The sequence below is a fragment of the Anabas testudineus genome, chromosome 18, assembly GCF_900324465.2.
Source record: "Anabas testudineus chromosome 18, fAnaTes1.2, whole genome shotgun sequence".
Classification (NCBI taxonomy): domain Eukaryota; kingdom Metazoa; phylum Chordata; class Actinopteri; order Anabantiformes; family Anabantidae; genus Anabas; species Anabas testudineus.
This window is the reverse complement of record NC_046627.1, coordinates 14,461,900-14,484,472: the sequence shown is the minus strand read 5'-3', so window position 1 is coordinate 14,484,472 and position 22,573 is coordinate 14,461,900. Positions and strand designations below refer to the sequence as shown.

The 22,573-nt window shown below is 42.5% G+C and overlaps 1 protein-coding gene across 6 annotated transcripts in view; it reads left to right on the top strand.

Moving 5' to 3' along the window:
* Positions 1–21,864, top strand: part of LOC113157301 (nuclear factor 1 B-type) — a 62,580-nt gene extending 40,716 nt beyond the window's left edge. For 2 of the 6 annotated variants that reach the window (XM_033326579.1, XM_026352704.1), the window contains exons 5-12: positions 1,987–2,107; positions 2,401–2,522; positions 5,248–5,379; positions 5,568–5,752; positions 8,039–8,177; positions 8,568–8,650; positions 12,878–12,966; positions 16,122–21,864. In XM_033326579.1, coding sequence (XP_033182470.1) covers positions 1,987–2,107; positions 2,401–2,522; positions 5,248–5,379; positions 5,568–5,752; positions 8,039–8,177; positions 8,568–8,650; positions 12,878–12,966; positions 16,122–16,254 — 1,004 coding nt within the window. In that variant the 3' untranslated portion in view covers positions 16,255–21,864. Of the gene's footprint in view, positions 1–1,986; positions 2,108–2,400; positions 2,523–5,244; positions 5,380–5,567; positions 5,753–8,038; positions 8,178–8,567; positions 8,651–12,877; positions 12,967–16,121 lie in introns of all 6 variants that reach the window. The other 4 variants (XM_026352705.1, XM_026352703.1, XM_026352708.1 and 1 more) reach the window with 3 other exon arrangements.
* The last annotated feature ends 709 nt before the right edge of the window (positions 21,865–22,573 follow it).

The following is a 22,573-nucleotide window of genomic DNA, read 5'->3' as shown; positions in this document are numbered from 1 at the left end:
GTGAATGTTAGTTGCAGCTTCTGTGTAGTTTAATTCGGAGAGAGTTTTATACTAAACCTGGAACTTTCATCCATCAAAATAGAAAACAACAAGTAACGTGTATTTTTTTAAATATTAACGTGATTATCCAACTTCTTGGAGATGCTCAGAGATGCACGTTGCTGGCTTTTGCAAACTTTCAACATGTACAGTGCAGGGAACTGCAAATATAATTTAATGCCGACCTTGGTTTCTGTTTACTGCCATGTTTCCGTGTGACTGCATAGACTAGGTTGCCTTAACCTTCTGTACAGCGGCTCCTACTTGTTTCACCAAGAAACTGAATATGCTCTGGAAGGCTGTGTTTTTGTTTAGTGTTTAATTTGCCCCCTGACCAGATGGCTGCTGCGCTGGTGTGTTTGCTCTCATGTGACCGGGGCCTCGATTCAATAGAGCCGACTGAAGTCGAGCTGGAATTTTAAAAAGGTCGACGGACGCACAGGAATTGTCACTCACTCAGCCGGTCACTCCCAGGGAAGACATCTAAGCAGCCGCTCGTCGGTCATCGCGCTTCTCTCCCAACTCTCCAGGCTGTTGAGACATTCTTTGAAGTCCATCAAAGGGAGCTCTGGAGTTCAAGGCTGACTTGCAATGCAGCATGTTGACGAGGATACTCATTAATGCAAGGGGAGCCTCCGCTGCATGTCCAGTTGTCAACGAAAAAAAAAAGAAGAAATGTGTCGGCACACAAGCGAAAGAAACTGTTGGTCTAACTTTTAGACCTACTGGAATTTTTTGCATCATCATTATTTCGTTGACCGTTTGTTTAAGCTTAAAAGCCCAGATTATTAAATGAGATGACTGGCAATGGGGCCAAGTGACATCACAAATATTGTGCAGGGCCAATAACAAAGACAGAGCGACCGAGAGAAGCCAGCAGAGAGAGACATTGTTGGGGGTATCCTTGCCATGAAGTAAAAAAAACAAAACAATGGTCTTGTATTCAATGTCCTCGGGCCGGATGCATTCCTCTACAGACAGCTCTGTATGGGTAGCAGCGGGTAGGGGCCTTTGCCAGGACTACAGTTGGCTGCCAGGGCGGAGGCTGGCGGACGGATCATGCCAGTGGTGAACCTCAGACCACAACAGACGGCGCCACACACTCCATCGTCTCATCGACTCCAAACCAACCAACCGCTCGAGCTGCAGGCAGCCTCGCAGGCCACACACTGAAGAGAGAGCGAGAGAGGGAGAGAGAGAGAGAGAAGGGGAAAGACTGAGGATGGGTGGCGAACTCCTTTTGTTCTGTAAACACAGGTCTGGCCTCCCTTGAAACTATATCTCTCCCCCTGATCGCAGTGAGAAAAACAACACCTTTTCCGCTGTAAATCACCACGCGAGGAAACTGCCGAGCATCAGCGTGACTAGGAAGTCAGTTCAGATCATCACAAATTATTCTGTCTTGCACCAAAACAACAAATGCATGTTTGTTTGTTTTTTTCCAAATACCGGGAAGTTTCTTGCATTTATTTCAAGCTTTAATGTCTTCTTCAGTGTGCAATGATTGTTCAGTTTCATGGTTTTTGAATGAACTCAAATCCACCCAGCACCCTCAGTCCTCTCAAATAATATATAATAGATAGTCATATATACTAATACTGCTAGGTACAATAAGCAGGTTGCACAGAAACGTGTTCTCTGCAGCCACAACTGTACAAGAAACAGTGACTTGTTAATGACAGCTCAGCAAAAAAGCCTGCGATGGTCACACAGTTAACCTGTGAATGTGGAGCGCTTAATTTGACGCACGGTGCCTCTAAATGCGATGCATTAGTAAAAGTCAGTCAAGCTATTTTAGCAATTGATTGTGCGTCTCTACTGTAGATGCAAGGATCGGGAAAAGACTCACTGCTCAGTCTGGCATCACAGCTGACATCGAACTCCTTCTTAGACGTAATTACAGTAAAGCATATCCGTCTCTCTTTGTTTTGTCTGTGTCCTCTACAGTGCCCATCACCCACGGTGCAGCGGTGAACTTCTCCATGGCTGACATGCCCAGCCAGCCCTACTATCATGACCTGAACTCCAGCATGGGGCTGCATCGCTCCTTGTCCTCCCCTCCTGGCAGGTCAGTTGAAGTTACGGCAACAAAAATGAGCTTTATGGGCAAAAGTTTGGCGTAAAAGTCCTCGTCAGCCGTCATAGCTTTCATTTCTGATGTGTTTTTAACATAGAAACATGTCACCTATTGCATGGGCTGCAAAGAGAATTAAAGATTGATTAGGAGATAATTAGTGTAGCTTATTATATATATATATTATATATATATATATATATATATATATTAGCATATTTAGCACACAGAAATGAGAATGAGAAGGTTTGATTCCAACTTATTGAACTATTTCTCCACGTTTGCAGCAAAAGGCCCAAGACCACCAACATGGAGGAGAACATGGACACCAGCCCGACGGGACCCGACTTCTACTCGTCCCCCAGCTCACCAGCCAGCAGTCGGGCGAACTGGCACGACAGAGACGGAGGTGATTTTCCTTGTTTTTACCCTTATTCATATGTGGCATCATTGTCGGGCATGGATGTCAGTAACACACAGACACTGAGAGTGCAGCTCTGCACTGCTCCACTAGGCACCAGAGCGTGTTGACAGGATTTATTGACAGAGCGACAGGAGAGGTCTTCCATCCATTTGATCAGTGTAAACACCTCACATTGTTTTTTTCCCGTCGGCTGAACTCTGAGCCACTGGTTATGCTGCACATGAACCGGTTCAACTCTTTTCAGGTGCATAGCATGACAGATATACTGTAGCTGCAGGCATCAGCACTCTCTAAACGTTTCAACCCATATGACTGGGTGGGTGAATATAAATATGTATCTACTTAGTCATATGTCGCTTACAGGAAAGATGCTGGGTTCCTCGATGCAGTGTTCAGTTTTACCTTCGTACGAGTTAACTATATCACTTTCAACACACGCAGACACCTGAAACGCCTTGTGGGCAGAGAAAGGTGTGTTTGTAAACCTCACATTCAGCTGTTAGACCTGCAAGACAAATGTGTCACATGATCTAACATCAGGACACGATATACATCTTGGCCGCACTTTAGAGAAATTCCCCATCTGCGCAGTTTTGATGATCATGCACTAACTTTATTTATACATTTTGGAAGGGACGTGAGCTCATGCACGCTGCACGTAGGGCTTAAAACATCTGGGAAAAAGATAAGGTAGAGATGTGCGCGTTGGAGAAAGGAGCGTGCCGTCTCCTGCTCGTTTCGGTGCGACAGAGAAAGTCGGATTCCTCGCGGGACAGCTTGCATGTCTCATTACGCTGTCTCCTGGTGCAGAGCAGAGCCCATCGCCTTTTTAATTAAGGCCTCACTGTCCCACGTTTCCGGATCACACTCGCTCTCTGCTGACTTCTTTCCACACTCTGCTAACCAAAGTCTCTAGATTTCACCCACAGAAGTGGTGAAAAAAACGCTTTGTCCGCTTGTGACAGACAAAATCAAATGTCCCACGCTCCGGTTTGAGCTTTAGTTTTAATTTTGCACATCTCCTGCTCTCCACTTTTCTTTTAGTAGTAAGGCTGACGCAGGAAAACAACAGATGACACGGCTCTAGTGGGATTCAACCACAGCCCACTGTGGGTACATGAAATTTCAGTGCGTCCCTCTGCACAAGGCCTGCGAGTATTGCTCTGCACAAACTTCGACACTCGGGGCGCGGAGAAAGGGAAAGCGGTGGGTAGGAAACTCTCCAAAGACAGCCATTATTCTGTCAGGAGAGAATAAATGAGAAGTGGGGTGATATTAAACCCATATGAGGCCTCCCAAGTGCCAAGCGCTTATTCCTCGCACATGGTTGTCGTTCGACAAAACCTCACCATGTAGTGGAAGACATAGTTTCGCTCTTATATCTTCCTCAGAGAGCAGATTTTAGAGGGAGTTTTTTTTTATTTCAGTACACATACACGGGCCTTTTTATTTTAATTATTAGTGCTCCGTTCATTTCTCTGAAGGATTGAATTAGTGTAAGGAAGGAAAAGCTGCATATCCTAAAAGCTATACCCTATTTTTACACCAAAACGTTAAGATATCAATCTTCTCAAAGGTATTTCTCCCTCTGACACAAAAAAATAAAAGCACTTAAGCCTGTATCCTCTTGCAACCTCAGCCTGGGAAAACCCCCTGAATTCCAGCCACCTTTGTCGCTCCCTCTGAGTGATTCTTCCCGTCGCTCGGGTGGATCCTTCGCTTTTTGTGGGAAAGGGGAAGGAAGGAAAGATTGTTCATACTACAGAAATGCCTCCTCTACAGGGTTTATGCTGCACATTTTGGGATGTTTTGAAAGTTATACACCCCCAGGAATCTGTGACAGACCAGAAAAGCACTTGATGAATGTTCATAGACGAGGCAGGAGCAAACATACACCGTTGCCCCTCGCATCTTTTTGTTATCACGTTTCCTTTAGGCACTGTCTTACCATGGAAAATTGAAAACTGCGCGGCCGTGACAGCGAGAGTGCAGCGCGGCGAAAATGAGCGACTTGTACGAGTTGGTGCACTTTAGTTTTAGTTTTTAGAAGTACACAAATTTTGTATATTCTTCTGAGCCTCTGGAATTATTCATGGGGAATTACAGTAGCTTGTCAGACAGCGTGTAAGGCCGAGGCGAGCAGATGTTACAGTGTAATATTCTATTTAAGATTACGTGAGGGTCTTGAGATTCTCAAATCCTATTTGAGCGCCCGGCTGCTTTACCACCGTGTGTCAGTCCACTGGATTTAATTATCTGCTCAGACATGACCAAAAGCAAATTTTCACAGGACTCATATTTCTTAGGGATGTCCAATGATTTGTAATAATTCCAGAGATTATATGTGATTTTGAACTTTTGTGTAATGTCTGTAATTTGGAAAGTATGTTTTTCACTGTCTGCTGCGTTTGTTGAAGGTCCCATGGTATTACTAATCCCATGCAGATCAAATTCCGCCTAATTTCAACCATAATTCATTTTTTGGAGCTTCGTGCATGAGAAGTAGAAGAACTAATAGGAACTATAGGGAAATGTTGTGATTAATTTCCGCGACGACCTTTTGTGCAACAGTGAAGTCGTTTTATTTCACTTTCACTCAACACGAACAAATAATGGCCAAAATACGAAATGATACAAAATGATGGATATTTACTAAGGCCTGTGAGTTTTTCTGGCTGTGTGTCACCATCTGTGTTTTTTTTCCTAGCAGACATGTCCTCTCCTACCATGAAGAAGCCAGAGAAGCCACTGTTCAGCCCCACCTCCCCGCAGGACTCCTCACCACGACTCAGCACTTTCCCTCAGCCTCATCACCCGGGCCTAACAGGTGTAGGACACAGTGGTGAGTTGCTGGCGACACTAACGCTCGCGCGGCCTCTCTGGCTCTAATCCACGTTTTCCTCTCGAAAGTTTTAAAATCTATACCGATACTGAATTTAGCCCAGTAGATCAATGATGATTGCTTTATCTGAACTCCCTCTGACATGGACTTAATCTTCTCTCCTCTCTTCTGGCTGCTTCTCTTTGCAGTTATATCGACGAGGAGCCCCCCTCCACACTCGCCACTGCAGTTCTCGGCTTCGGCCATCTTACCCCCGGCGCCGTCGCCTTACTTTTCGCACACCACCATCCGCTACCCACCCCACCTCAACCCTGCTGATCCCCTCAAGAGCTACGTACCGTCGTACGACCCGTCCAGCCCGCAGAGCAGCCAGGTCTGTCCTGTTTTACTTTATTTATTTAGTTTGTTTACTTGTTGTCTCTCAAGAAGCCAGACGTCTGCAGCTGATTTGACGCGACTATCACGGCCTTGAGTTGCTCTTTGTTATCTTGTTTGGGGATTCTCCTATCTCATCTCCCCAGATCAAAAAGGATAAATTACACAATGTGATTGTCACCAATTTTGTCACTGCTTTATTTGTGCAATTGCAAGTAAAGAAACATCATTGTTTTTCTTGTTTTTCCCCCCTTTATCTAAAACCTGTTCTTTATATTTAGGGGTGATAGTTGGATTGATGTGCAAATTATCCAGTGATAGAAAAAAACTTTTTTTTCCCGTGCTGTTCTCAAATGTGAAAAATATAAAAATGTAAACTGACCATAGTTTAGTAACAATTTGTGTTTTTGGGATCCCTAAAGGGACACAAATAGCTTGTTTTATTAATTTTACCCTGCTTGACCTCTCCAATATTAGTCAGAGACAAAGCTATAATTACAGCAGTCATCGTAAACAGATTATTAATCAGAATCATTTAGTGAATTAAGCCACTTTTAATTTCACAGACTGAATTTGGGACAAAGAAATGTTTATTTTTTGTTTATTATAAGGTTATAGTGCAATCCCAGCCTTATATTTGTTGCAAAAAAAAAAAGACTTGAGGACTCCATAAAATAGTCAGCTAAACTACTGCGATCGCAGTCACACATGACTTACAAAACTGTATGAAGACATTGTAGTAAATGAAATAGCTCAGGGCTTTTCTGCGTTCTGGGTACACACTGCGGCCAGTGTGCTGGAGAGAGAGCAGGCGTCTCTGCAGATGAGAGAGCCGTGTGATATTTATGTGAGTTTTATATCCCCGCTGTTCTCACTGTAAACAAAAGCCTCGTAGACGGCTCCATCTCCAGAGCAGGGAGCGGGTTAGACGGTGGGGGGGGGGGGATTGTTACTCTAGAGAAAAACTGCAGGGAATGATAAAGGTTGTAAATATTTGCCGTTGCCGGGGCCCGGCTGTTGTGCAGAATTAACTGGCCCTCTGCTGGGGTGTTGGAGAAAGGAGAGAAAAGAGTGGTGGTGGGTTAGCGAAGTGGGGTCCGGCAGGGAGGAGAGAGTGCTAGAAGACCAGCTTTGGGGGGGGGGGGGGGGGATGGAGGGGACGGGGCGGGTGAGCAAATAACACAGCGCTTATAATCCCATGGATGAGTGCCAGAATGTTTTTATGCTTGCTTTAACGCAGATTATATTACACTCTAATTAAACATGCTATTCACATTGGAGGGAACCCCGTGGATACAATTCTTTTCCGAAAAGGCCTGTTTGAGTTTTGAACTCGGGGCGGCCCTGAAACGAACGCCCCAGACAGTCTCCAGCCGTCTGAAAGAGTAGCTCCCACTAGCTCCCTTTTATTTCTTTTTCTCCACATATATAGTCGCTCTGCCTCGCTCTCTACACTCGCGCATTCACGCCATTGTAGCAGGTCACTCCGCAGCTCTATGTGTCTTTTCATGCCCGGGTCCTCCTAAATTCCATTTATGAGCGCCATTAAAATCATTGTTTAAAATCATGTAGGAAATCCATCTCCACTGACTGAGGATCTATTGTTGCTAGCGCCCACCCCCCCAGAGTTTTAGTAATAACTGTGACTGAAAGTAGTAAAAACCTTTTCTTCAGGCAGAGCATTAAATGTATGAATCCTCCTTTTGTTGCTGATTTTCTGTTTTGGGGGCAAATAGAGCAGTTGAGGGAGGGAACTGGAGATTTAGTTCAGGAAAGTGTAGGTTTTTTTTACATGTTTTTATTAGTTTATTGAGATTCTGCCCATTTACTAGTGAACGAGAGCTTGTAAGCATAAGTGACTGCACACAACTTGTCTGCCTTCTTATGAAGTTCGACGTTTTAGTGGTAGTCAAAACAAATTACATTCTTGTATGTACACATTTAGGAAACCACGTGTCTGTGTTTTTTTGCCTTAAATAAGCTTTTATGTGTTGTAAAGTTTTTTTCCAGGAAATCTAAAAACAATATTTGGCAACATAAATAACATTTAGGACTTCATATAGTTGTGATTTGTGACTGCTGAGTCATATTTTATGTGGCGTTAACCATTGCTCAGCTTACCAAACAGACCAAAACAAAAAGCTGATAAACTCCAGAAATGGAGTAAACAACTCCAAACAAAATCCTCTAAATCCCAAATAAATGATGCTTTGAAATTAGTATTGGTAGTAGGTGTATGTGCTGAATTTTGTTTTCTCATTGTCTCATCGTACCCCACCTGCAGCCTAACAGCAGTGGTCAGGTGGTAGGAAAGGTCCCGGGCCACTTCACCCCGGTCCTGGCTCCCTCTCCACATCACAGCGCTGTACGACCCGTCTCGCTTTCCATGCCCGACACTAAGCCCATCACCACATCCACAGAAGGTGAGTAGTGCTGACTCTCACTCCAGGTGATCAGCAAAGACACAGAAACACTACAAACATTTTTTTTTATCACACCATCAAGTTAATCTTTAAACATTATTACTGTTGCTAGTTCAATAGTCTTAAAATATTTCTTCAGACTCATCAGTGATGCCAGTAGAAACTGACACCATGTGTAAAATGGAAGTGGGCCCAAATCAGAACCCTGTGGGACTCCACATTCACGTTTTACTATAGCTTGTTTGTAATGTTGATGATTTAAAATTTGTATTTCACTCACTGTGGATAAGATCAACATTTACATATAAATTCCTCCAACACTAATTGTAATGCAAGCGTGTCGTTCTGTTTTTTGTTTTTTTGTCATGGCGCATCACCCACATCACCCAGGCTACTCAGCCCCTGGCACCCCGACGGCTAATCGTTTTGTAGGCCTGAGCCCTAGAGATCCAACCTTCCTCCACCAGCAACAGGTGAGGTCTCCCCCCTTTCTTCAGCACTCAGCTCACCTGCTCCTCCTATCCTTTCATTTTCTGTCCCCCCGCTCCATCTCCCCACACATCAAATGTGAAATCACTGCCTTCTGTGAAAGCCAGTGACATTCTGATTTGTAGGAGGCATTAAGCTGTCTTGTTAGATCAAAGCGCTTGTAAGCTAAGGTCAAACATAGCACTTGCTGCTGGCATAAAAATTAGCTACACATCAAGTTTTTCTTTTTTTAATTTTTTTTTTAAGAAAATGCTCAACACAGCTAAAGATAGGAAAGCCACACAGATAATAAAATAGCTTTAATCATCTCATTCTGTTCTCCTTTTACTGCTATGTTAATTTTAGCATATGTTTTAGTGCAAATAACACTTCTGATTGAATTTAAAGAGAAGCCTTGATGTTTAAAGGTCATTAAATGAGTAGATTTTACACATTCTGGGGAAAAAAACAGGGTAGAATAAATAGCGTGCCAGTAATAAAGGCATTCAAATAAAATACAAATAAGATAAAGTCATGCATCTCAAAGGACTTGAATTTTTAGTACTGATTTGAAACTAAGTCATGATTTGGAGGGAGTGTGTTTGAGTTAAAATCCCAAAGTGTAGAGAAGAAAACGGCATCAGTTTCCTGTGGTCACTTTAAGGAAAGAAATGAAGGTGTCAGGAAACTCACTGTCATTGTGTGGCCACTAGTTAGAAGATGGATGGCACATGCGGGTGTCTTTGAGAGTGTAATGTGCTCAACTGTATTTCCTTCACACATTACTTGTAAGCTCTTTACACACACACACACATATATATATACACCACATGTAATCAGTACACTCCCTCATTCACAGTACACAAGTCGAATATTTAGCGTTGGCGTCACGCGGTTGCCTCAGCAGCAGTCCTAGGACAGATGTGGTGACTCCATGTGTATCTGTGTGTGCGTGTGTTTGTGTGCGTCTGCGAGGTTAGAAGTGTTGCGGTGTTGTCGGACGGGAGAGAGAGCGCTCTTCCCCCACCCCGTCTTATTGAAAGTGCTGGTCTGAGGCCAAGGCTTTTCCAACCACAACTAATTGAATGCATCTGCACGCGGCTTCATAATGATGGCTGGGTTTCTCTCCTCAGCTCGCTTTTTTTTTTTTTTTTATGTTTAGTAAAAAAAACGACAAAGCTGGCCTCTGTTTCCTCACTCCTCTTTCTGTCTTTCCTTTTCTCTATCTCTGCCATTCTTATCTCCCATTTTTCCTCAAATCAAAGTAGGAAAGAAAAAAAAATCAGTGTTAGCAGTCGTGGGATGCTTTTATTCCACTTGGGAGGAGAAGGAGGAGGAGAGGGAGGATTCACTTGGCTGATGTTGCACAGTTTGTCTTCCACATTTTCTGGTAGCCCTGCTACTTCTTTCAGTGGGGCACAAAGTGACTACACAGAACAGCAGCAGTTGGAGCGTAGCTTCATGAGCTGCTGAGTCTTGTCCAAGCTTTGCCCCCCTCCGCCCCCCCCAGAGGATATTAGACTTTTTAGTTTCACATTTAGAAGTGTAAATCAGCTAGACTGATAAACAACCTCTGAAGAAATACAGTATGAAAATATAATAAAAACAATTTATTGCTATTTTTATTTGATAAGTTGTAATTATCGAAAACGAAATGATCGTTTAACGTGTTTTTCTAGTCCTGCTGCGCTAACAAGACTTCTCATACTGTAAATTATTTGGGGGCCAACAAAGAAAAACAGATCATCTCAGAGATCTTTGCACCTACTCACTTTGGAAAGAGTTTTATGACAAAGACAGTGAAATTAAGGATGGAAGATTAGTCAACAGTGCTGACACCTCTCTAGAAGGTTATTACATGCTATATCCAGATGAATAAAGGTTCTCGTCGGCTTAAGGAACTCTAAACAGTCACCGCGTTGATTCATCATGCTTCTGCTTGTCACAGTTGTTTTTGTTTTCTGTGGTATGATTTAACGGCCTGGGATCTGGCCTCGCAGAGCGAGAACCGACATCAAGCCAAGTCCCCGAGGACTAAACACTTTCACCGAGTAGTCTGTCATTGTCCTCATCTGGCGACGGGATGTTTATTGTGTGGGATCCATGAGGCTTTGCTGACACTTCTAGTTGTTTAGCGGCAGCCGTGTGTCGTCTGGCTGGTTGGGAAAGAAAAAGCACGTCACAGGGCGAGCTGCGTGAGTTTGGTCAGCACTAGGCTGGACCACGTAGGTGTGTGATGGACGGGGGGGGTCAGAGCTAGCTTTTGTTAAACACTCTGACATCACATCACGAGATCCTTGTTGGCATCACTACATGTTAATTCTAACACAGTTTTAATAATGATTGACACTATTTCAGTACTGTTAAATAACTAGTCACCAGTTAAAACGGCAGACTCTATTTTAAAATATAGCACAGCTAAAAAAGAAGTCCCTCGACGCGCACACACACACACACACACACACACACACACACACACACAAACAAACAGTAGGCTTCAAAAATGGAAAAAAAAAACAAAACAAAACAACACCACCACACGCTCCCACACCTGCTCTACGATTCCCAGGCAGAGAATGTGTGAAAACCCTCCATTCATCCCTCGCCTTGGTTAACCCCTCGAGGGAATGCCAGCATCTAGCATTCCGCTGGGAAAGATCCGTGATCAGATGTCATTTGGTATTATCTAAGGAAGGATCCTAATCCACAATCTGCCCGCATCTGTTTGCTAACGTTCCCCGGCTCCACCGTCCTCCCCCCACCCGTCCCCTCTTCTCCCCGCTGCCTGTGCCACTCTGATGTGACGGTGCCAGTGGACAGATGGCGAGCCCCTCGAGGAGCGGTGGCACCGAGCGTCTGGCCCTACCCGCACATTCTCTCCAAGCTTTTGTCAGGTTGGAGAGCGCGGGAGAGGCGCGGGGGTTTAGTTAGTCTCCCAACCTTCGATAAATACAGACAAAAACAAGAGGCATTGTTTCTTATCCGGTTTTGTTTAGCAGGCTTTTGCGAAGCAACCAATCAAATATGACTAATTGTAACACAATGGAAGGTTAATGTTGTACATCAGTGCGGTCGTTACTGCAGGAATAGTCAAATTCTCAGTTTCTTCGCCACTGCTTCTAATTCGTTCCAGAAAAAAAATCAAGGCACCCGACATAGACGCGTCCCTGAATTTAAGTACGGCTTAAGTGGGAAGCCATCATCGTCTCCTGATATGTTCATCCAGGTGCATGGATGGAAAAGAGGAACACATTTCTTGACCGCTGCAAATGGTTTTGAATATTCAGCGGACGCGTATATCTGATTAAATCCCTCTTAAGAGCCTCTGCAAAACGTCTGCCACTGCACGCAGAGTGCTAACAGTGCAGTTTTATCCCAATGCATTACTAAATGAATGTGTTGACCACGGGGCAAGGTTAGGTTGGTATTGGCAGAGATAGCTCTCAGCTGGATTGCAGACACGTGCGCTCGCATAATGCATGCAAAGGAGACGCAGTTTGTGTGTGGCTTTTGCTTTTTCTTTTTTGTATTTGGCAGTAATTTGTAATCTGTATGTAAGGTTGGCATGTCTTAAGAGAGAGGAAAAGAGTCGCTGTGTGTGTGTGTGTGTGTGTGTGTGCATGTGTATGTATGTGTTCTTTTTAACTGCACTGTAATTTTGACCCCTAATCAATAAAAACAGTTAGCTAATGAAAAAAAAAAAAAAGAAGAAGAAGGAGAAAGAAAAAAGCGGTCTGCATGCTCGAGGGTGTGCATACTCTGTCCTGAATCTCTAAGTGCACTTACAGTGAAGCAATGATTATCGATCAGGGTGCATGCGTCCAGTGGATTGCACGGCTTCACCTGCGAGTAACCGCTCACAGATGAACCACCAATATGATGCCACTTACATTTTCTTTCTAACTAACTAACTAACTAACTAACCGTTTTGTGTTTGTTTTGTTTTGTTTTTTTACTTCCAGGTTAGCTGTCACCACTAACTGTGATTGCATGCTTTTTCTTTGTCTATTTCATCCATAGCTTTTTAATGTGATGATTTTTCCACTATAAATACTGATTCACTGTTCTGTCCTATTGTCAGTAACAGCTAGGACTCATTTTTAGGAGTCGTTTTTTTATTTGTGCTGCTCCTGCTCTATAGGCTCTTCTGCATGCATTTATTGAGTTGTAGTGTAATCTGAAGTGGACGTTGTCTTGGCCCAGTGATCTGACTGCTAGGTTTCAATTGACAGCTGAGGAAGTGTGACTGGAGCGTGACTCAAAACGGCAGGCATTATGGCCCCAGTGCCACTGACGACACTTTGGGGATTGCTTGGCAAAGGTAACCTTTTCATTCTTTCAAGCCGTCTCTCTGTCTCTCTCTCTCTTACACCACACGAACACACAGACACACCAAAATGAATAATGCTATATTTTATATGAGTTTCTCCTTAGTCTTTTCCTCCTTTTAACAGTTAAAATACACGCTAAAATAAACGAAATCCTTTGGAAAGTAGAAGGTTATTATTTCTAACCCTACCTGTTGTTCTCAAACGCACTATGACAAATGTTACAAAAATGATTCCACTTTTGACACGTAGCTTTCCAACCAACCTAAACTAAAATATCACATTTCACTAAACCAACTTCTGTGAAGCTAATTAGAACGGATGAAGTCGAACCACAATGGAAATAAAAGTCAGCTCAGGTCAGGTCAGGAGCCACGTGACGATGTTCTGCTTGTCCGTGTTTTCACAAACGCAACTTTGTTTGACTTTATGCTGAAGTCATGCTTTATTCTCTTTCATTTAAAGTTACATAAAGTTCCCCTGCCCCGGCTCCCTCCCCCCTTCATCTCCCCCTGTCTCCATACTGTATCTTTCCTTCTCTGGGGGGTAAAACCTGAACCATTTCACCACGGCGCAGTGAGCTGAGCTAAGCCTTTCCCTGCTACATCTCCCTTTTCCGGGTGTGACTGCGGGTGTGTGTTTGTGTTTTGTGGCCCACTGAAGTTACAAACTTTTTTTTTTTTTTCACAAACACATGCATAGAGGAGAACCCCCCCTTCAACAGGCCTCCTAATAGGCCAGTGGAGGTAGCAGAGAAAAATGTCCCCTGCAACAGCTCGAGGTCTCTTATTCCACTCGCACAGCAGCTGACTCCTCCTCTTTTCTCCATGTGTACAGTAATGAGCACAGATAAAACAGACCCCGACTGAATTCAGTTTATTTTCTTACAAGGATGGGATGGTAATTCTATTATATTCTTTTTCTTTTCCTCCCTGGAATATTCATGGAAAAAAACCATTCAACATATAGAAGGAATCAGCTGGATTTCTCTTTTATCTCGCTCGCCCTTTAAACGGTGCGCTCCGCCATCCCTCTTCAGTACTATCCCCCAAATTAAAACGCTGCCAGACTCGCATGTTGCCATTGTGCAGGAAATGGGTCAGCAATCCATTAAGATGCCATTAGATAATCTAATTTAGGGAGCTAATCCTTAAACGAAGCACGCTGTATGCCTGGGCTGTGCTTGCAGGGAGTAGAATTAGTGAGGTTTGGGAGCTGGACAGGGCAGAGAGAGGCCTTCTTGAAGGTTATCTAAGGAAATAGAGTGATGCGGGTCAAGTTGTTAGAGGTGCTCAGGGTGCAGAAACATAACGCAGCTGCTTGAGTGGATGAATTTGGACAACTTGGCAGCTTCAGATTGGTGCAAAAGGAACCAAGTTGACAAATTTGAACAACATTAACCAGAATAACTATAAACTTCTACTCAAGCTGGCCTCAATGTGATTGCTTCATGCCAAATGATTCAGTAAGTACAGGAAGGAAAATATTAATAAGTTTGTTGAGTCTAACCTTCTTTCAGATACAGTTGGACTTCCACTTTTTGATTTAGCCTGATAGGAGAAGTATTCTTTTTATAAGGTTTGAGGTTGTGGGGTGCAGATATAGACAGTTTTATAGACCTAGAAAGTTTTAGTGTGCACGAAAGCTTGCAAGTCCAGTTTTTGTAGGTGTGTGGTCCCGCTAACATAAGCTATTACCTAAAAGGACTTTCAGTAGGAAAAAAGACAAGACACGAAAGGAGGGAGGTAGGAAGAATGAAAAAGTGAACCAGAAAAAGAGAAAGCAGCAGCCCTCAGCCGCTCTGTGCGCTCTTTGTTCAGCAAGGTAGGAAAAACTTAATCCCTCGCTTCCTGTCCGATGATTTTTGGCAGGGTGAAAGAGAGAAGGAGGGAGGGAAGAAAGCATGAGGACGGGTTGGACAGGGAGGGGAGAAAAAAAAATCCTGCTAGAGAAGATTAGCCTTGAGGTTGTTTTTACTCTTTGCACACACTGAAATCTAAAACCGGAGCGATGTTTGTTTTTATTTTGAATACATCTTCCTCGCCCGTGCGTTTGCTTTCTTTCTTTCTTTTCCCTTTATTAAAGAGTCTGGCGCTTTTAGGATGCGAGGTGAATTGCATTTGCACTTCCTTTGTTTTAAGTAAAAGAGCAGCGACGAGTGATTTGTATAAAATGCAGACTGGTTGATGAGTTGCTTTCATGAACGCAGACAGTGTTGTCTGTTGTTGTGAAGCTTCACAAAGAAGTCTGTGGTCCACCTCTGCAACCCAGCATCTTCAGACTTTAGCCTTGTCTGTGTTTTCTTTCTGAAGGACGTCCACATCCATCCTCCCCTTTACTGCCCCAACATTTTGTCCTTGTCCAGTTTTTGCCCTCCTCGTTCGTCCAGGTTTTAGCTGCAGCCCCGGCCGCGCTTCCTAAAAGTTTGTTACTGGTCGCAAATGTGCAACACAGGTATTCTCTCAGTGGGGGTGGTGTGAGAGGTGGGATGGCGTTAGATGAGTGCACACTGGGGGTCTGTGAGCGGAGAAAAGAGGCTGGAGGGGGTGGCTAATTATCTGACATCTACGTAGTGCAGCAGCCCTTGGGAACAGCGCGCTGTTTGTTCCCGCTTGCGTTTTCAGTTAGCACCGTTGCTCCCCAAGAACAATCACTGTGTTGTTTTGCCATTAGCATGAGATGAATAGGGATGGGACAGCTTTGTGTAGGGACCCCCACCACCACCACCACTTTTTACCCACAACCCCACCCCCTCCCTTCCTCCGCCACCGCCACCAATCACACTCTCCCTCTTGTGCTTTTCTATACTGCCGTCAGAGCAGAGAAGAGGACCCGCGTCACGGCCCCATCACATGTTGTCCTTTACTAGGAATCAAGTGGAATCACCTCAGCTTAGATTAACGAGCTAGTGCTGCCGTTTTTCAGTTTTTCTGTTTACCCCTCTCTGTCTGAACACAACAGGAATAAGACCTTGAAGCCTGATGAATGTCAGCAGAGCAGTGATGCCGGTCATTATCGAAGCAGTGTTTAAGATTGAAAGAGAGAATCTGATTTTGACTGCATGCTGCACAAACAAGTTAATGGCATGTGACTAATCTCTCCGTCTCGCTGTGTGTCTCTTTCTCTCTCTCTCTTTCTCTCTCTGCAGTCCTGGTACCTGGGCGAGCTTAGTTCCATTCCAAGTGTCGAACGGGACTCCGATTCTGCCAACAAATGTCCACCAGAACTACAGCATAAACATCATTGGTGAGCCCCTGGTCCCCGCCGAGACAGGGAACTGAACACACAGAGGCCGGACGACCCCCGAGGCGATGGGTGGGTGGAGGATGTTGGTGGTGCGGAGCTGGCACTACAGGTGTCTTCAGCCATGGATGAAACCAGCAAAGCAGCAGGAGCTGCACGATGTTCCCTTTGCAAACCCTAAGCCCCTAAATCTCACCCTTCCATGTCCCTCCCTACTTCATTCCCTCCCCACGATGGACCCCTGGTCGCGAAGTGAAGACGAGGGTTGGTTCAGAGGAAAGAAAAAAGAAGACTCGTCAGGTCTGCTGTCTCCTCGCCCGGCCCACACATCCACCACCCACCAGTCAGTTGCTGTGTTTGCAGAACTTTTTAATCCATTCAAATACTGTGATGTATAGATGCCTTAATGTTTTATTGCATGACACTCTAGTCTCTTAGCGGCAATTCCTACTATCCTTGTTGGGAGGGGGGCGGATGTAAAATCTTGATTTACACACACACACACACACACACACACACTAACACACACAAGTGAAGGGGTCTGCGTAACTACAACCTCTGCCTGGTGGATGGCTCCGAGACTCTAAGCTCTCAGACCTCTTCAAAAGAGGTTTTTCCCACGTCAAACGATTCACTGTGTACACCATAGGAACAAAAAGAAAAAAAAAGTTGTGAATTCAGAGTGTTTCTCCCTCCGTTTGATTTCAGTTTACTGTGATATGACTCTTTGTTCAGAAAATGTGTTGACTTTGTTTTTTCTTTTCTGCTACTTCAAGAATTAACGTAAACACTTACAGTGAGAGTTGAGAACTCTTGATGCGGTTTTCAAAAAACACTAAATGTTAGGCTTGAGATTGGACCCCTCATTAAAGAAATTTGCGACTCCTTTACAAAAGGGTTTAAAATAAGAAATAAAGACAGAATAAGGAAATCTCAATAGAGGCAAGTGCAATTTAATTTTTGAAGGGAAGCTATCAGTCTGTCGGCCCTAAGACTCTAAAGGAAGGGGGATAAATAATAAATAGTTTTATGGGTAAAAATGTTTAAGAAAACATTTGAAATTGATTTCAGTTACATATCCGTCTTCTCAGATGAGAAAAACATCAAGCGTGAAAGGCAGTTGAAGGCGAGCACTAAGCTACCTGTGCAGCGTTGAGCAAACCCAGCACTTCTTTTGAGTCCTTCCCCTCGATACGGGAAGCTTTTTTGTTTTTTGTTTTTTTGTTTTTGTTTAGGTAAAAAATAAAAATATTAAAGAACGTAAGTAAAGAAATGAGGCAGACATAGTGTGTAAAAAAAAAAAAAAAAGACATTTCATTTACTTTAAATGATCGCGTTAAGATCAAGACCATATGCATTCGGCCCTCAGCTTCGAAAGCTTATGTTTACGGGGGGGGGGGGGTAAAAGATGCAAATGTACAGTCGGCTTACGCCTAAAGCTACAGGTTGTGCAAGGTTAACTCTGCAGTGGAAGAGGTTGAAAACTGAAATTATGAATGCAGGTGGTGGCAAATCCCTAAAATCTAGAATTGTGCATGGCATGTTCGCAGCCAGTGCCTCGCCAAAATGTCCAGACGTATTTATACAAGGAAAATCTCTCCAGTACTCTTAATTTGCACGATGACATATAGTCCACATTACGTGCCTTGCCTTTGAATATAGAGACATCACTACAGTTGTTTTTGCTGCATTTATCATTATAGAAAAAAAAAATTAACATTTTTATGATAAGAATTGTTTTGTACTCTGAATGAAATTGTTGATTTTTAACTTCATGTACTACTCTATCTCACAGTTACATTGCATATCAAGGCTGTGTATAGTTGCCGTTTTAAAGTTTGTAATCAACCAGCGTTTTTTTTTTTTTTGTTTGTTTGTTTGTTGTTTTCAGTATTTTGGTGGTTTTTCTAATAACCTGTCATCTTTTTTTTTTTTTTCTCCTCCTTATTTTTCAATGCTCATTTTGTTCATCTTCCAGTTACTATTATGGAGGGTGGAATTCAGAATTATGAAAATTATGCAATACCAAGTTTTGCCTATGTAGGTAGTGCTTAATAGATGCGTCAATTATTAGAGGCTAGTTTGGAGATAGATAATATTGTAATGCATTTATTTTGTTGATATCGTTGTTTGTCGTCGTTGTTGTTGATGATGTTGTTGTTGTTGTGGGTGTTTTCCTTTTTGTATTGACCAAAGTGGGGACTGCTTTCTATGCAGTGTATGACAAGGTCTTTTTTTTTTTCTTTCTTTCTTTAGCATATAGGCCTACCGAATGGCAGTCAGACATGTTCCAGTGTATTTTAAATTTGGGAGTTTTAGGGGGGAGGGGTGGTATTTTTCTAGAAAAAAATAATGCACCCTTGGTCTTTCTATGGCTGCAAAGTCACTGATTGGTCTACTGTGACTCTTACTTTCAACTTTCCACCTGGGGTGCTAGCATGTGACCTTGAAGGAGCTCATATTTCACAGGAGAGACGGCTTGACTTGAGTATGACAATCATTTTACGAAATCATTTTTGCGTAGAATCGCCGTTCTGTCGCAGATCCCTTGAAGCTGCAACCGAGGATGAACCCCGTTGCGTGCTTTTTCTAGAACTGTTCGCCGTACTAGTCTAGTCATCACAGAATGCAATTTCCCAAGTAGATGCCTTAAACACATCAGTAAAGTGGCCTGTGACTTGCGCAACAATCACACACCGACTTATGCTAGTGAGACCTGTCCAAATCAGTTCCAGACAGGCTCAGGCAAGCCTTTAGAGAGTGTTTTATAAGTAGTAGATTTGTATAAATGTATATACAATATGCACATATGTCAACTCCTGAGATATTTCCCCATCGGAGAGCCCCATAGTATGTGAACGGTGGACCACGCGAGCACGGCGTCTTCATACTTTATGTCCAGGGGTTCAGTAGAAGCTTAAGTAGAATCCACTAGAAGAACAAAAAATATAGCACTTAATATAGCACATAGGCAATCGTCTCCCCCCCCCCCACATCTGTGCAGTGTTTTGACCCCAGTCTCAAACTGAATCTCTCAGGCGTATTACAGGGCATTATATATCTATCTATATATATATACATATATATCAATTATCTTACAATTTTTATTGTAAAAAACGTAAAAGACTTTTCTCACAGAGAGAGCGGCTCGTCCTTTTTTGCACTCTTTCCCTACAATCGTGAAAGAAACGTTTCTCTCGGAGAGATGGTACTAACAAGTGCTCTCAGCAGAAAATGTTTTTAATAAAATAATCCTCAAGTCAAGCTCAATCTCTCCGTCTTCACCCAGATTTCTTATGCAGGAAAACAACAAAAATAGAAAAAGTCACCCCGTTCTATGTGCACTGTTCCGTCTCGTTTTGTTCTTTTAAATGAAAAAAAAACTATAAGTGCTTTGCAGCCTTTGGCCATTGGAGACCCCACTGAAGTGCATTGTCCCCAAGTGTGTGTGTGTGTGTGTGTGTGTGTGTGTGTGTGCGTGTGTGTGTAAGGGTCACTGTGCTGTTGGTGTTTTATTGAATAGGAGACTGTACATAAAGGTAAATATCCTGATTGCGTCAATAACAGTAGTCTGTGGGGTTGAACTCTGCTTTGGCAGCTTGAGTGCGAATGAGTGTGTGTGTGTGTGTGTGTGTGCGTGTGATCGAGTGCCTCCGACACTACACATTGAGAGAAGATGAGGGTCTTTCTATCATGAAAAAAAAAAAAAGCCTGCCACAGAACAGGAGTTTGTACACTGTAAACTTTCTCCAGAGTTCTTCTCTGAAGCCCTTATTTGTAAATCTTCAATTCTGGGGAATAAAATGAGTCAGTTCCATTTTAGGAAAAGAAAAAAAACAAAAACAAATTAAATTTGGATTTTCGTTTAGTGGTTTCGGAAGATGGATTTGAGTTAGAACTCTCCAGGTTTCCCTTGATTAGTAGAAGCTAAAATTGTTTTCATCAGTTGTTGTATTTCCTGTGTGTAAAGTCAATTAATAATGGGGGAAATATTCTATACAGATACATAAATATAAAAAAACAACAACAATGAAGGCTGTTTTTGTTATTAATATTATTATTTCTGAACTTGGTTAGTGCTTAGAGATTTCCATTTGGGAAACACGTCATGAATATTTGAGATATTGTTCTTTCATTAGCGTGGCCATAGCGAGTGTGATGTGATTTATCGAATTTTTTACTTTTTTTGTTTTTGTTTCTTTGGAAATGGGTGTGAATTCTTGTCCAACAAGATCGTGGTGTGAGTGTGTTTTCTTGTAGCAGCTGGGAGGCGATGTCACGTAACCAGTAGAAAAAAGGCCCCAGATTGCACCTGACCTTAAGCAAGAAGCAGGGTAAACTCTGCAGCGATAAAATGCTCTTCACGAATCTATCAGACGGTTTCTCTTTCTTTTTTTTAGCTCTTTTAAGAGGAAACTTTGCAAGACGAAATGGTGCTACACCTCGCCATACTCTCTCTCTCTGACCGGCCAACGTTAGCTTTGTTATTTTTGAGCGTAAACAAAAAAGAAAAATGACTTAAAAGTTCTTTAAGAGCATCGAGGCATCTTTCATTTTGCACTTTCCCCACATGCTGTGTGTGCCTGATGCGATCACGCTACAAACATTAACAGCATTCATTGCAGGTGCTTCAGAATAAGGGTACTGTACCTTCCAGCTGATGATAGTGTATTCGGGCATGGTTATGTGTTTCTATCGCTAGAGCGGGGTGTGAATGTAGCCTGTAGTCACAAAAAAAAAAAAAAAGAAAAAAGCTCTTTATGAAATTTGAATCAGTGTTCCACCCATCAGCAGCATCACGAGCCTCGTTCGGAGGCAGATTTTGACACGTTATTTCTGAAAGTATTATGTCATGATCACCGCGATCATCCAGAACAACTTTTATGCAAGGAGGACCTGTGACACTCATGCAATATGTGTGATATTCATTTTGTTTTTTTTGTTTTCTTTTTTAATGAATGTCACACATTCACTGGGGACAGAAGGCGTCTACATGCAGACTTCGAGAAAACATTCATTTTCATCCTACATGAGCAATACCCACCTTCCATACTTTGGCTAGCTGCTAGTCACTTGGCATCAGGTTGTTATGAAACATGAAAAACCAGCATTTTTACAGGATGTAACATTCACCAAAAGACGACAAAAAAAAGAGATAGCAATGCAGTGCCTGTTCAAGCTGTCCAAGTGTCTGTTGTATATAATTGTAAAATGTGATAGACTTACTTTCATATGTGACGAGGAAAACAAAAAAAAAAAAAAACAGCATCACGCAGAACAGAATGTGGCAGATTCAATCTGAAAATATGCTCTTTATTATTACTTCTATTACGTTTTGTTGGTTTTTATTTGTGATTGATTCATTTCTAATTATGTCAGCACACGATGCCCACATCTAGCCTGTTCATATTTTAAGAGAAAATGTTGATTTTGTTTTATTTCTTTATTTCTTTCTTTCTATCTTTTTTTTTGGGCCAGGGGGGTCAGTGCTACATAAAGTGCAGTGAAAAGATGAAATCATGTCTTTTCTGATGATTAGTCACCGGTTTTCTCTGCAGGGCTGATGTCTTTTTGGGTCTTGTGGCACTTTTACTTCCCTCTGCGCACATATTTCTATTTTGTGAATCACAGTGAAATGATGTATATATCTATATATATATATAGATATATACACATATATATATATATCTATATATATATAACAAACAACAACAACAACAACACCAAAACAATATGTAAACAGTCTCCAGTAGTGATCGTAGTTACACTGCAAGTGTGTGCAAAGGTCTATGTATGTATCTGAATGTACGTTTTAGAGGACTTTTTGGAAACCTTTTTTTTTTTGTTTGTTTGTTTGTTTGTTTGTTTTTTTCTTTTACAGTTTAGGAGTCACAGGTGTCCATTGTGAACTGTTTAGCGAAGGCCTTGATATCCCTTCTTTTATTGATTTTAGAAACGCCAAGCATTAGGTGATGCCTTCAAGCTGGTTACATTTGGTGCAGGGGCTAAAATTGCCACAAGATTAAAATCAGTGTAAATAAAGGCTCAACTTTTTGTGATTGTTACTGTTATATCCAGCCTATATTGCTAGCGGCTGTTTTTACTGCAGTCAATTACTGGAAGTGGATATATTTCCTATGCAAAACTGTTTAAACAATAAAATGAGCTATGCTACAAAAAAAAAAGACCCTTTCTTGTATTTATTTACTTATTTAAACATTTGACTTTGGATGATTGCATGAAACCTGATTGTTTTTTTGAGGTCTCGTATCAGATTTTATTAACCGATGAGCAGATAAAATGCCACATCTGTCACGCCAGGTAAATGTTTAACCATTTAGCGACTGAATGAAATTT